At 40.4% G+C, this 14,493-nt stretch overlaps 1 protein-coding gene across 1 annotated transcript in view; it reads left to right on the forward strand.

The window, feature by feature from the left end:
• Positions 1-14,271, forward strand: part of LOC147018595 (uncharacterized) — a 42,498-nt gene extending 28,227 nt beyond the window's left edge. The window contains exons 3-4 of the mRNA XM_085898399.1: positions 11,609-12,085; positions 12,953-14,271. Coding sequence (XP_085754525.1) covers positions 11,609-12,085; positions 12,953-13,434 — 959 coding nt within the window. The 3' untranslated portion in view covers positions 13,435-14,271. The remainder of the gene's footprint in view (positions 1-11,608; positions 12,086-12,952) is intronic.
• Positions 14,272-14,493: the final 222 nt, after the last annotated feature.

The raw sequence follows: 14,493 nt of genomic DNA on the forward strand, positions 1-14,493 counted from the left end.
CCACCCCAAACCCACCTCCTTCATATTCCCTGCTTTCCTTCCTGAATGTCCCTGTTGTGTCCATCTTGTTTACCTCATATACCCTGCCCCATCCCTCTCCCTTCCACACATCTCCTCATGTGTCTATTCCCCCATTGTTTCCTGCTTCCCTCTCCCATCCCTCCTGTCTCCTCCTCCCCTTGTTATACGTTCTGTGTGTTAGCTCTTATATGAGCCTTGACATTGTGTAAAAAAAACAAAAAACACAAAAAGGAACTCCAATTGCTCATAAAATGTGTTTTCTGAATTTGCAGAGATCTCTCTAAAAGTGTAGGGGGCCTATTCTTTACTTTAACAAAGGAATGGTCCTGGAATACGATGCACAGATCATGAGCATGAAGGAAACTTCTGGTGTGTGGATGTTGAACAGCGAGGGTGTGACAACACTACCTTGAGTTAACCCATTCGTCTGTCTGCTCCATTTGCTTCACTCGCTGCTGAAGACCACAGTCACAGAGATGGACAGAATGATAATTGTCCCTCTCCCTGATGGCCATTAATAAGCCAGCTGGCTTTCTACCATTCCCGTAGTTACGTGGTCATTTTGCTGAATACTGTTTCCAAAAGGATAGAATCCAAACCCTTAATATATTGCCGTTTTCTGGTGTGTTCCTGCGTCCATGGGCATGCAATTAAAAAAAAAAAAAAAAAAATAATAATAATAATAATAATAATAATAATAAAATTCAAACCAAACTTAAATTCCAAACCATAATAAAAAAATATACATTTTCTGCTGAGAAATCATAAATGTTTTAAAATAATTTTCTTTAGTATTGTAGTTTGAATAAAACGTCATGTTAGCATTATGTATCAGTCTCACTTGGGACACTTGGAATCTTTGGAATAAGGGTTATAAAGGAAGGCCTTGAGGTGGAGGAAAGAGCTGGAATGGACATAATTAAAAGGGTCGAATTAACAACAAAATAAAAACCAATGTCACCCTCAGGGTGACCCGAATCTTGCCAAAAGGTGACTACGTGTGACTTCTTTAAGGTCACACTGAGGTGAACAGAGCTGCTATCCACCAGGAGCGACTCCTTGAGGAATATCTGCCTACGAGAGATTCCGATGAGAATCGTTCTACAGAGTAACCATGAAAAATATACTTTTTCCTCATAACGTCACCAAATGACGTCATAATGTCTCAAGCTTGACATATCAAGAAAGCACTCATCGAGGTGTTCAATTTGAGGTACTACACGATATGGTTCCTAAAACTTGAAAATTTGACCTTGGGGTCAAATATGTTTGACCTTAGGCGCTAACCATGAAGGTCAAGGCCAATCGCCACCAAAAATTAATCAGCTGAGCGCCAGACCATGAACTATATTCCCATGAAGTTTGAAGACGATCCGATCAAAATTACTCAAAAAATAAGGGTTTCGTCGACTCCCCTGATTTGTGACAAAGTGACCTTGACCTTTGACCTTGACCTTCAAAATTTTGTCCGCTGAAAGGGACCTCTATAGGCCTCTGATATGCGAAGTTACAAAAATTTCCGATGATAACTGTGCTCTGCAGAATTTTTTATACGTGATTACAGACAAACAAACAAACAAACAAACAAACAAAAATAAATTAAAAAAAACCATCCAAGCTGACTAACATATCTTGCAAAAACTTAGTTTTGGCAAGATAATAACTTTTTGCTTTCTGACTTTAGATAATATTTTGAGGCTATCCAAATTTGCACGAGTTTAACCCAGGTCGGTTGAAATTTTGGATCTGTTGAATAGCATCAGCTTCCAAGATGATGAGCTACAAGGAGTCAAAAGGCATCCCCCGGATGGTTCAATTTGTTTCTGTGACTTCTAAATAAATGTTCTGCCTTTAGATAGTACAAGTGACCTGCTTCCTGGTAGTAGAGGGCAATTGAAGTTCTGTGGTTAAAGTAGTCACAGGAGGTTTTTCTTTCCTTCCCCAAAAAGGCAGTCCAGACTTAGACAAGACAGTTTGTCTAATGTGCTTCATCGAATCGGCTGATCTGAGCTGCCTTTTGAATACAAAGTCGAGGGTTGTGGAAGAGCGAAAACACAGAACAGAACAAGAAGAACTCGAAGCGCACTTGGTAGAGCGCATACCTCCGCTCCGTAATGCCTGACCCACGAGAACATATCAGGTCCAATCCATTTTTGAAATATGCTATCTATCCTTTTTTGCCTCATCTCTCAATGGTGAAGAATCACTTAAAAAAATTAAATAATTCTCGTAGTCAGATCAGGATTCGGATCTTCACCAAAATTGAATGAATTCCTCGTCGTCACACACCTAACCTGTCCACCAAGTTTCATCTGAATCCGTCCACAACTGTTTGAGATATTTTGTTGAGGAATTTAGAAATTCCACCTTAGTTGTTGACCTTTTGACCTCAAACAATAGGCTTCTTCCTTTTGACAAGCTCTACCAATGTAGTGAAGTTTCATGAAGATCAGTTTGAAATTGTAGCCGAAAAGGCAACAGGAGATAAGAGAATGCCTTTGAGAGTCATGTGCTGAGTGTGAGAGTTGAGGAAACCAGAAATCCATGGGAGGAGGTGGCCTTGAATGCCGGAGGCTGAGAGTTTGAAGAGGAAAGAAGGATGGGTGCCAGATTGTGTCAAGTGCTCGAGATATGTCCAGAGAACCCTGATTTCATGTCTCAGATTGAGGGCCTCCATCCATTGTTGCATGGACACAAGTCAGCATGTTCAAGATAGAGTGACCGGGTCTGAATCCAAACTGATTGTCCAATACCAGGTCGTTGGAGAAAAGGAAGGATTTCATATCAAGTGTGATGATGGATTCAATGAGCTCACTGATGGATTGTAAGTGACCTAATAGGTCTGTAGTTTAGAGTATCTGTGAGTTTTGTGTAATGCTAGGATGTTTGCTGACTTCCAAGTAGACTGAAGGGGATTTAGGGATAAGTTGAACTGAGCAGAAAGACGATGAGCAAGAGTGGAAAAGCAGGTTTTCAGGACACGCGTGTGCTAACGCCGTCTCGGTCTGTCACAGAATCGGATTCTCAGGTTACAAGAGATTTCACCACTTGAGTGTGAAACACTGTTGAGGACCATTTGGCTGTGAGTGTGTGGGCTAGGTTCAGGGAACACATGGTGGGGTGCAGGAGATTCGGAAACAAAAACAGAATAAACACATTTGGCCTTCTCACCAGCAGAGCCATCTTTTTTTTGTCTTCACATTTGGCTACAGTCGCATGTAACGCAGTTTTCCGTGGGTTTTCATTTATATATATATATATTTTTTATTTTTTTATTTTTATTTTTAATTTGTTTGACAAAATATCCATTCTCCCATTCATGCCTCAAAAATATTTTTCGCTTGATGCTGCGATGTTGTTCTTTGGAAACTTAGTTTGGCAGAAATAACGAGGACATTGTACACTATTCGGAATATACCTAATATAAGTTCAAGGAAATCACAAGTTATGAGATATAAAGTGGAATATTTTACACAGAGAGCCGGCTGTCTTGTGAACAGGCAAGGATGTTAGTTGTGTTCTATTTATAGTTTGCTGCCATTTTGTTTATTTTGATTTTCAACCTCAATAATTTAGCTTTCAGCATGTTACATTCTTTCTTTCTGCATGCCATCTCTGGCATGCCAATCTAAATGCATACTCTTATAGTGCCTTTATGCCTGGTGTTGGCTTAATGGTTAGGGTGGTGGGCTTAGGATCTGAGGATCCTGAGTTCAAATCCCACTCGGCTGTTGAATTAATACCAGGTGGGGTTGACTCTGCCTGTCATCCTTCCGAGGTCGGCAAAATGAGTGCCAGCATGCTGGTATCCTGTGTCCGAGTGGCGACCCGTCCAGAATTGTACCCAATAGCCAAGGAGACTGCTTAGGCAGCACCAACGCTCTGCACAGAGTATGGTCCCAGTGGATGGATAGTGCCTTTGTTTTGGGCTTTGTGACGCTTTGCTTACCTGTCCCTGCGTCCCCCCCCCCCCCCGCCCTCCTCTGAGCCATTTGTTTATCTCCTCTGGCTCTTCACCTGATTCGTTTCATACAACATGCATGTTTTGCCGTATTTCTCGCATTTTAATCGTTGATTGAATTTTTAGATGATGGAATAAAAAGACGAATTTTATTTTGGCAGCTTTCTTGATTATTCCACCTCCAATGTCTTCATCTTTCGCTTGATGTTATACTGCTCTCCCCTCTGGGATGGCTCCCCTGGCTCCCCTGGCTCACACCTTACTCATCTTGATGCCATGGAAACCAAGGCCTGTCCCACATTGATGCTGAGTCTATGGACCTATCACTTTTCAATCGCAAATAGGTCAGTGGTCTCTGTGTTCTACCACATCTCCCCCCCCCCCCCCCAAGGTTTCTGCAGGGCACACATGGTCGACCATCAACCTCCTTCTGGTAAAACTACCTAAATCCAGAATCACTGCTCACCTCCACTCACTAGTTCATCTGTTTTTCCCCACCTGTGGAACCAACTTCCACACCCTCTCCAATCTCATTCTTCCCTCCAAATCTTAAAGTCAGCCGTTCACCACCATCTCACATCATCCCCAATCCAAAACCATGATCTTTTCCACCCTCATTAACCACCCTCAAGCCCACCTCCTTCCAAATTTACAGTTTTTCTTTCTGTATCCTTCTTGTCCACCTCATGCATCCTTTCCTGTCCTTAGTTTGGAAGGAAGGAGTTTGGAAACACTGTCCTTAGTGTTTCCCCCCTCCACATTCCACCCCACACCCATTGTTTGTGTGTCATTCACCTCTACAATTAGTGCCCCCCCAATCTGCTGTTCCTTTTTATCTGTTGCATCCGGATCTGTTCAGTGTTCTCGCACTTACACGAGCCTTGACCGGATACAAATCTTATTTTTATCTTTTATCTTGTACAATGCATCTTTCAACAACTCATTCCCTTTTGAGATGGCAATTTTATGACTACCCCTGAGCGGGTGTTTGACATCATCATGTGCAGCAAAAAAAAAAAAAGCCTCTCCTCGGGCGATGCCTCGATCTCTGCTGAACGTATATCTGAGGTTATTGTTGCAGGAATGGAGGCTTATATCCCCTTGTCTTTCAAATCTATCTGTCTTACCAATTCTTGGTTCAATAATTCCTGCTCTGCTGCCATTCGTACAAGGGATGCCGCATATCGGACATGGAAAAACTCTTCTTCCTCCGACTCGCATTCAGCTTTCATTACAAACAGAAATCATGACAAACATGTTATTCGTGAAGCAAAACATTCCTTTATTTAAAAGAAATGTGACCTCCTCTCATCTTCTTCCACTAATAGATCTTGCTGGTCCTGAGCTAAAAGTATCTCCAACAACTTCTGTCACTCTACCTTTCCTCCGCTTTTCCGTTCCGGTGATACCATCGTTGTCTCTCCGACCGATAAAGAAAATCGATTTTGAAAAATTTTTCTCCTCTAACTCCACACTGGATGACTCTAACATTCCATCTCTCTCTGATGCTCCTCTCGCCAATCCTATGTCCCTCCCGAGAATCTCTTTTCATGTAGTCAAAAAATACTCCTCAAATAAAGGCAAGGCCTACGGGCAGGATGGCATTCCTCTCCGTGTCTTGAAGGAATGTGCTGCAGAACTTCCACCCGTGCTAACTCGCTTGTTTCGTTTTTGTTTAAAAACCCAAACTCTTCCTCTTTCCTAGAAACATGCCTTAGTACAGCCTATTTTAAAGTAGGGTGATCGATCAAACCCTTCTAACTACCGTCTAATTGCTCTGACTTCTACTGTTTACGAAGTCTTTGAATGTCTTCTCAATTCCCATTTCCTCAAGCATCTTGGATCTCACAGTCGTCTATCTGACCACCAACATGGCTTTCGCAAGGCAAGATCTACAGGTGGATATCCTTTCTTACATTACGAATGTCTGGGCCTCCTCTTTGAGAGACTTTGGGGAATCCTTTGTTGTTGGCCTCGATATCTCAAAAGCCTTTGACAGAGTTTGGCATCGGGGTCTGATATCCAAACTTCCCTCTTTCGGCTTTCCTCAATCACTCTGCTCTCTCATATCGAGATTTCTCTCTGACTGTTGTATCTCCGTAATTGTTGATGGTTCATCATCTCCCCCCTTCACTATCAACAGCGGTGTACCTCAGGGTTCCGTTCTGTCTCCAACACTCTTCCTTCTTTTTATCAATGACCTTCTTTCTTCCACAAATAACCAAATGTACTCGTCCGCTGATGACTCAACATTACATTCCTCCATGTTTTTCCCATCTTCCCCGTCTTCCCTCACTCGATCTACATCTCGTTTCATCACAGCCAACTCTTTAAATTCGGATTTCGACAAGATCTCCCACCGAGGTAAATGTAATCAAGTTAAGTTTTTAATGCTTCAAAAACTCGATTTCTTCTCATCTCTCTCTCGAAAACTCCTCTCAACGCTCCAATCTCCTTTGAAAGCTCTGCAATTACACCATGTGATGCAATAAACCTACTAGGTATCACTCTAACATCAAATTTATCCTGGAATCCACAAATTACACAAATAGCTAAGTCTGCCTCTAAGACACTCGAAGTCCTGTTCAGATTTAGAAGATTCTTCTCCTCTGAACATTTGCTTTAACTACATAAAGGATTGATTCGTCCTTGTGTAGAGTACCGCTTTCACATCTGGGGAGGATGTAGCTCCACATACTTACTGGACAGAATTGAATCCAAAGTAATCCGACTTGTCAACTCTTCCAATCTGACCTCCAACGTCGCCCCGTTCAAATTACGCCGCAAAGTTGACTCTTTCTCTTTTCGACAGATATTACTTCGGTTTCTTTTTCCAATAACTTGCTGCTTGTGTACCTCCACCATTAGCGAGACCACCAGATACTCAACAAGTCACTACATCACATGATTATTGTGTGGCCATTGGCAACTCAAGGGTGGGCCGTTGTGATGTTTGTTTCTTCCCTTCCACTGCCAAACTCTGGAACTCTTTACCTTCTCATGTCTTTCCAAACACTTTTGAACTTCCCCTTTTCAAAAAGCAAAAAAAAAAAATTCACTTCTTCAAAACAATTCGACTATTCTCTCTTTCTTCATTTTTATATCTACGCAGTTCTTTTATTTAAGGCTTGTCCTCAATGAGGACTATGTAGTCCGTGAGTAGAGCCGTTCACATAAATAACAAGAAAGAGCAATCAGAGATTTCAGACCCTTGCCACTCCAACTGTTCACTGTCAGTCTTTGCCTTTGCCTGCTTAATTATTCCTATCGCACTCAGGGTCTTCGGGGTCTTTCAGGGTATTTTGGGATTTTTGTGGGTCTTTTGGGTTCTAAACAGTCTGAAATGATCTTCGGGTTATGAAGGGTCTGAGGGTCTTATGGGTCTCAAAAGGTTTTAGGGTTCCTAAGAATTTTAAGGGTTTCTCCCATTGTTTGTTATCTCCATTTGGGTTTCAGGAGGTGGGAAACTCAAAATATCCACCTCCTACTTTTTTTTTTTGGTAAAGGATCGTGATTCATGAACCAAACTGTGAAGTTTCGTTCTCCGAGCGTCGTTCCAAGGGCTCTATTCAAAATCTTCACTGAACCTCTTTTCAGAACCACTTGTAGCTCATTTGTAGTGATATTCCCCAGAATGATTTTGAAGTACTCAGAAAGGGTTTCCTTTATCATTCCTGAAGCTCCGATCATCACTGGTACAATTTCAGCTTTCTTCAATTTCCACATCCTCTTGTCCTCATTTTTCAGATCCTGGTATTTGGTTATTTTCCCAATTTCTGTGGCATTTCGTCCAAAGTCATTGGGAACTGAAACCTCGATCAACAGTGCCGACTTTTCCTTTTTGTGTTTGAGCGCTATGTCCGGATGCAATGTTTTGTTCGCAGTGTCCACACTTGATGGGATCATCTTCTCATACGTGAGCATTATTTGCTCATTATCAAGGATCGGCTCTTGTTTGTGTTTCCATTATTGTTCTGGGACCGGAATGTTGAAATGTTTACAGATGTGCCAGTGGATTACTCTGCAGACGCTGTCATGGCTTTCTGTGTACAGCTGTTCCGACATGAGTTTTTTACATTCCGAAAGGAGGTGACTGGTACTTTCTGTTTCTTCCCGACAAAACCAGCGCTTGTCCGATTGACTCGATCCCACCATTTTCTTCAAGGCATTAGTGTAATGTCCTTGGTCTTGAGCATTTATGATGACTCATTCTCAATCCCAACTAATTTGACCTCTTCTTAGCCATTCCAATGAACCTTTCTTGTCAATCCTGAACTTATCAAGCTCTTTTTAAAAAAATCTTCCTGCTCTTTTGTCATTCTCCCATTTGTCAGAGTGTATCTGCTGATATTTCCTTTTGTAGTTTTCCTTGTTTTTTTCTTTTCTTTGCAATCATTGGGGCTGTGTTTGTTTCTGTAATGTGTTTTCCTGTCTAGTATCCATCATTTGCACCTGTCTTTGGAAGTTTGTTGCTAAATGGATGAAGGATCCCATTTCTGGTTTGTTGTTTTCTTGCTCATGTACAAATCTCATCCGATAGTCTGTTGAGCTCTTCACATACTCTGCTAGTCTAACACATGTTGTTCTGTTCACTTGGTTAAGTTCCATCAGACCACCTCCTCATTCTCATCTCTGGAAGCACAACCTCGGTATGCATTGGTTTTTATCGAACATCTTGTGAATAGTTAGAAGTTTCCTTGTTTTTGTGTCTAAGTTGATGATTTCTAATTGTGACCAGTTTATAATTGCACTGCTATATTTGAATACCAACACTGCAAGTTGGTTTATAGCTTTAGGTTTGTTTCTTGAATAGAGGGATGACTTCAGAATTCGTCTTATTCTGCGTAAGTACTCTTTACAGCTTATTTCATGCATTTTTTGTGTTGCCCCTTTGTGTAAGGGTCTTTGTGGTGGTCTCAGGGTCTCAGGGTTGTGAAGGTTCGACATGGTCTTCGGGGTCATAAAGGGTCTTGGGGTGATAAAGGGTCAACTGTAATTGATACGCACAACTCACATTTTGTGTGCACAAACAAAAAAGAAGGCGTCGGGCAGAAGCCTGACAGGTACAGTGCCTTCAGAACGTATTCGCACCCCTCGTCTTTTGTCACATTTTCTTGTGTTACAGCCTGAATTTAAAATGGATTAAAAAAAAATGTCACTGATCTACACAAAATACCTCATAATGACAAAGTGAAAGCATCTCTTGAGAGATTTTTACAAATTATTTAAAAATGAAAAGCTCAAATGTCTTGTGTCAATAAGTATTCCACCCCTTTGCTCTGGCATCTAACCCCTTTGCTCAGGTGCATCCAATTTCGTTTGATCTTCCTTGAAATGTCGACAACTTGATTGGATCTGTGGCCAATGCAATTGAATGGACATGATTTCGAAAGACACACTTTTCTATATAAGGTCCCACAGTTGACGGTGCGCGTCAGAGCAGAAACTTTACCATGAACTCCAAAGAACTGTCTGTATAACTCCAAGATAGAATTGTGAAGAGGTACAGATCTGGGGAAGTGTATAAAACAATTTCTCGTGTTGAAAGTTCCCAAGAGCACAATGAGCTCCATCATTGGAAAATGGAAAGAATATGGAAATGCACACTCTTCCTTGAGCTGGCCATCCGACCAAACTGAGCAACCAGGCAAGAAGGACCTTGGTCAGGGAGGTGACTTAGAATCCAATGCCCACTCCAACAAAACTATGGAGTTCCTTGGCTGAAATTGGAGATCCTGCCAGAAGGACAACAGTCTCTGAAAGCCACTCCTGAGAAAAAGGCACAAGTTGCAGAGACATCTCAAGGATGATCAAAGGAAATTGGATGAACCTGAGCTCAATTTGCATTGCCATAACAAAGGGGTTGAATACTTATCGACACAAGATATTTCAGCTTTTCATTTTTAATTAATTGATAAAAATTTCTAAAAACATGTTTTCACTTTTTCATTATGGGGTATTTTGTGGAGACCAGTGACAAAAAAATTAATTTTAATCCATTTTATATTCAGGCTGTAACACAAGAAAATGTGACAAAACTCAAGGGGTGTGAATACTTTCTGAAGGCACTGTCACAAAAATCGTGCAAATGACGTCACTGCTTCCTTGACCTTTGAATGTCATTGCAATTTTCTACCTATATCTTGAAGCGTTTCTGAGTTATCGCCTTTTTTTTGTCCCCTGTACTTCAACATGGGCAACTTCGTTGCCAGGGAAACAATGTTATACATCAATGGATTGACACCGTTTTGGAAATGTATCATCTGTCCCACAGCCCCAACAGAAACCTTGCATTTTAATCATGATCAGATTATCAAATATGCTCGGAATTTGTAGGTGATGTTTTCCAACTCATTTGTGTCAAGTTTGATGTGATGACGATTAAAAACACTTTTTGTTGAATCTGTTTTATGCAAATGACATCACTGTTACCTTGAGCTTTGACATATATTTTGGCAAAAAAAATTGACAGCCTCACTTTTGTCCTTTGGAATAGTTTGGTAAAATTTGATGAAGATAGCTGAAAGCGTTTGCGAGTTATCGCAATCAAAGACAAACAAACAAATGAGACAGACTGACTTTTTAACTTTCATCATAATAACAAACAAGACCAACCAATATACTTTTAAAATCTTTGATTTTCACAAGTCACAAGAAAGATGTTGTGTATAGCACGACACTTGTGAATTCCATCAAACAAATTTGACTTTAAAAATAATTGGTGGTTCAATTCAATGGCCAAATATGCAAATCCTTTTCAAATTTCAAGTCAATCCGATGAAAATTGACAATTTTAGAAATTTGGCCAATGTTGCCGTTTTGGCCTTTGTTGACCTCAAAAATAAATGATGGTTGAATTTAGTGACCTGAAGTATAAATCCACTTCAAATTTCAAGTCAATCGGATTAAAATTGAAGATTTTAGAAATTTGACAAAGCTGTTGACATTTGACCTTTGTTGACCTTTTCAGCTATATAGGAAAAAAAAAAAAACATTGACAATCTCACTTTTATCCTTCAGAATCCACTGTTAAAGTTTGACGAAGATAGCTGTAAGCGTTCGTGAGTTATCACACTCGCAGACAAACATACAAACGAGACAGACCGACACGTGACATATGTCATAACAAACAAACAAACTGACCCAAATGCAATATTCTCTCCTCCGGCGAGGGTAATAATAACAATAATAATAATAATAAAAATAAATCACCTCTTTATCATGACAGTGATTTTTGCGTTTTTGTTGCTCATTTTCCTCCAATTTAACCTCAAACCTTTCATGTACTTGTTACACTTTTTGAATAAAAGATTGAGTTGCAAATGAGGAGGTAAAAAAAAATATAAAAAAGTTATTGTTGAAATGAGTACAACTTGTGTAATCGTCAGACAAAAGAGACCAATGGTTGTCAAGTATGAAGAAGTGATCGCAAATTTCTATTTGTGACAAAGTCTTCATATTGGGCAAATTTTGATTTCAAATGGAACGTACAGATACGAAAAATGTGCTGTCTTTAAAAAAAAACGTAGTAATTATGATGAAATCACGAGAATAATTTGATGACTAATGATTGAGATTGTAGTTGTGGAAGTTCAGTGTGGCTGACAAAGTTCTCTTTTTATGCAGATGGGGCTGATGTTGCTGCTGTATTTACCAGCACGAAACATCCATCAGAAGCAGAACCTGTGGAGCACACCTTGTCAGACTCATCATCTCAACAGAGCAGCGAAGGATCATTGACTTCAGCTTTCGAAAATAACAGAACCACGCACCCAGCACAACAGCAGCAACGGGTGATGGATACACAACTCTTTGGACCCGGATCGATGCCTGGAGCAAACGCTGAAGCACTCACTGTTTCAACAATGATAGAGAACGGGAGCCAAATTTCTCCAGATGAGCTATCTCTGGAAAACAAGGAGGAAGCTGGAGTTAGTAGAGATGAGCAAGGACGAGGCAGTGAGAGTGATTGGCCTTCACATTCACCTGCAGAGAACTTTCATTCTCCATCGGATCCCAAGGAGCTTCATATCTGCGGTGCCGGTCGAATTCCTGGGCGCATTGGTCCTGCACAAACGAAGAACTTCGATACAATCATGAAAGGTACTTAATCTTAATTAGTCCCTGTTGGACTTCGTCTGAAACGGGAGCTTTTGGATTTGGTCTCGATTTTCCGTGTCCATGCGTGCGTGTGTGCGTCCACAACCATATCTCGGACATGTCTGGACCGATTTTATTCGTACTTGGCAGAAAGACAACACATGATGGTATACATATGCACGTCATTTTTTTTCGAGATAATTTCCAAGATGGCTGACTGACGGCCATTTCGTTGTAAATAACAAAACAACAACAAAAAAATGGTGTCGAACACGTCCTCAAACATTTCTCGTACATGCATTTACCAATGTTGATCAAACTTGGCGCACCGATAACGAATGTTGGCTTACATATGCACATCAGTTTTTTTTTTGTCGAGACGAGATCCAAGATAGCCGACCGGCGGCCATTTTGTTACTTAAACATGTCCTCAACCATTTATCAGACATACATGGTCTGATTTTGTTCAAACTTGGCACAAGCATAGTACATGATGCCAACCACGTGCCCCTCACTTTATTTTGCAATTTGATCATAAATGGTCGACTGATAAACTGGCGGCCATTTTTTGTTGTACATAAATATGGGCTCGCCCTTTAACTCCGTTCAGCGAAATTACCAAAACAATGGGGGCTATGACATTTGATGTCTTTTAAAAATTTGTTTTCCAAGGAATCTGATTGTGCCAAATTGCATTGTACTATATCACCATCATTACACTCGTATCTCTTCACCCTCTCTTTCTTCTACTATTGAAAATGTTGAAGCTATTTTATTTCCCTTCCTGCCTTGCATGTTTTTTTTCTTTCCATCCTGCATGGTTTTACATTCTTCCTCACAACTCTTTTCTTCCATTTCCCAATCTTGTAGCTGGAGTAAATGTGCAGAAACGGAGGGCAGTGATGCTGGATCTTCTCAACCACCACAATAACAACAACAACAACAACAACAACAGCAATGATAGTGATTCAGGCTTGGGTCTCAGCCCAAGGGATCAGAATCTTTTTGTTCCCTCTTTTTCAACTTCTGTCCCCTTGACCGAGCAACCTTTTGTGATTAAAGGTGATGTCAGAAGTTTTGAGAGATCTGAGTTTCGAGACAAAAGGGACTCCAATTCAGTCTCTCAGCCACCATCTCGGTCAGGCTCTTTGGTTGAAGCTCCAACCAATATGTGGCCAATCTCTCGCTCATGCTCCGAGCGCCGTATCATGTTGAATGGGAAAACGATCGCCAAATATCCATCTTTCGAAGATGAAATGAAAAAAAGTGTTTGTGCACTTCAAAAGCCTGTCACTCAACAAATAACATTTGTAGGGCCAGGACATTGGAAGATTATTGCACCAAAAAGTTAACTTCCCTCGAGTCATGATGAAAGATGAAAAGCTCAACTTGCTGCAAGCCATCTTTATGTTTTTAAAAGTATTTTTCTCATTGTTTGTATACTATGTATAGATATCTGTGCCATTTGGAACTGTGCTTTACTGCCAATTGGTTGTAGTTTTGGTACCTATTTAGGATGGTTGTCCATGCTTTATCAACGTTATTCATGGAGTACAATTTCTGTCTCGACAGTACCATTTCCTACTGGTTTCAGCTTTCTTTTTCTTAAAAAAAAAAAAAAAAATCTAATGTTTAACCCATCACTTCTCCTTCATGAGTTTCTAATCATAACTTATTCTATGAGTCGACGAATGACATTATTACCCCCATTATGAAACTACCAATGATTACGAACCAGAAGGAGTGGCACTAAAAGTTTCGCAAGTCGCCTTGGATACCCTAGAGGAAACGAGATAAAGATTACAAATGTTTACGAACACTATAAACTGCTACAGTATGAGCTATGCATGTCATATATGACACAATGACATGCAAGTCTCAATTGCCTATTTGAAGGGGGGGTTTTAGCATTTACATTATCTTCAGCTATATTTATAAATTAATCTTTCATGTGAACTTTGCAATGGCCATGACACTGAGTCACGAGCTTTGATAATGACTTAACCTGCAGTACGAGCCAAACTTGTTTAAGGAAAAATGAAACATGTTTGGTATGCTTACTTTGTTCCTTATTGTAGTGGCAGCATTATGCTATAATCACCTCTTTGCTGTAATACATTTTTCCATAATGCTTCGTTGTAATAATATTTTATTTTTGTTGTGCTTATGAAATAAAACATCGACTCGAATTGGTGTGTGTTTACGCCGTATGTACGTATGTTTCACGGGTTCTACGGGTCGTTGTCGGGGAAATAATTCCCTATAGTGTGTGGAATATTTGGAGAGTTTGCTGGGAATGTCCTTTGTCAGCATCATAATCATTAACTGTTTAGACTGCGAAAGTTTCTCGGTGAAGTAAATCAAGGAAAAGGTAATTATATGTTGGACGGAATTGACTGAATAGGTTGTGG

This window comes from Eptatretus burgeri, chromosome 10 (assembly GCF_056783735.1).
Source record: "Eptatretus burgeri isolate ZD-2024b chromosome 10, Ebu_testis_v1, whole genome shotgun sequence".
NCBI classification, from domain to species: Eukaryota; Metazoa; Chordata; class Myxini; order Myxiniformes; family Myxinidae; genus Eptatretus; species Eptatretus burgeri.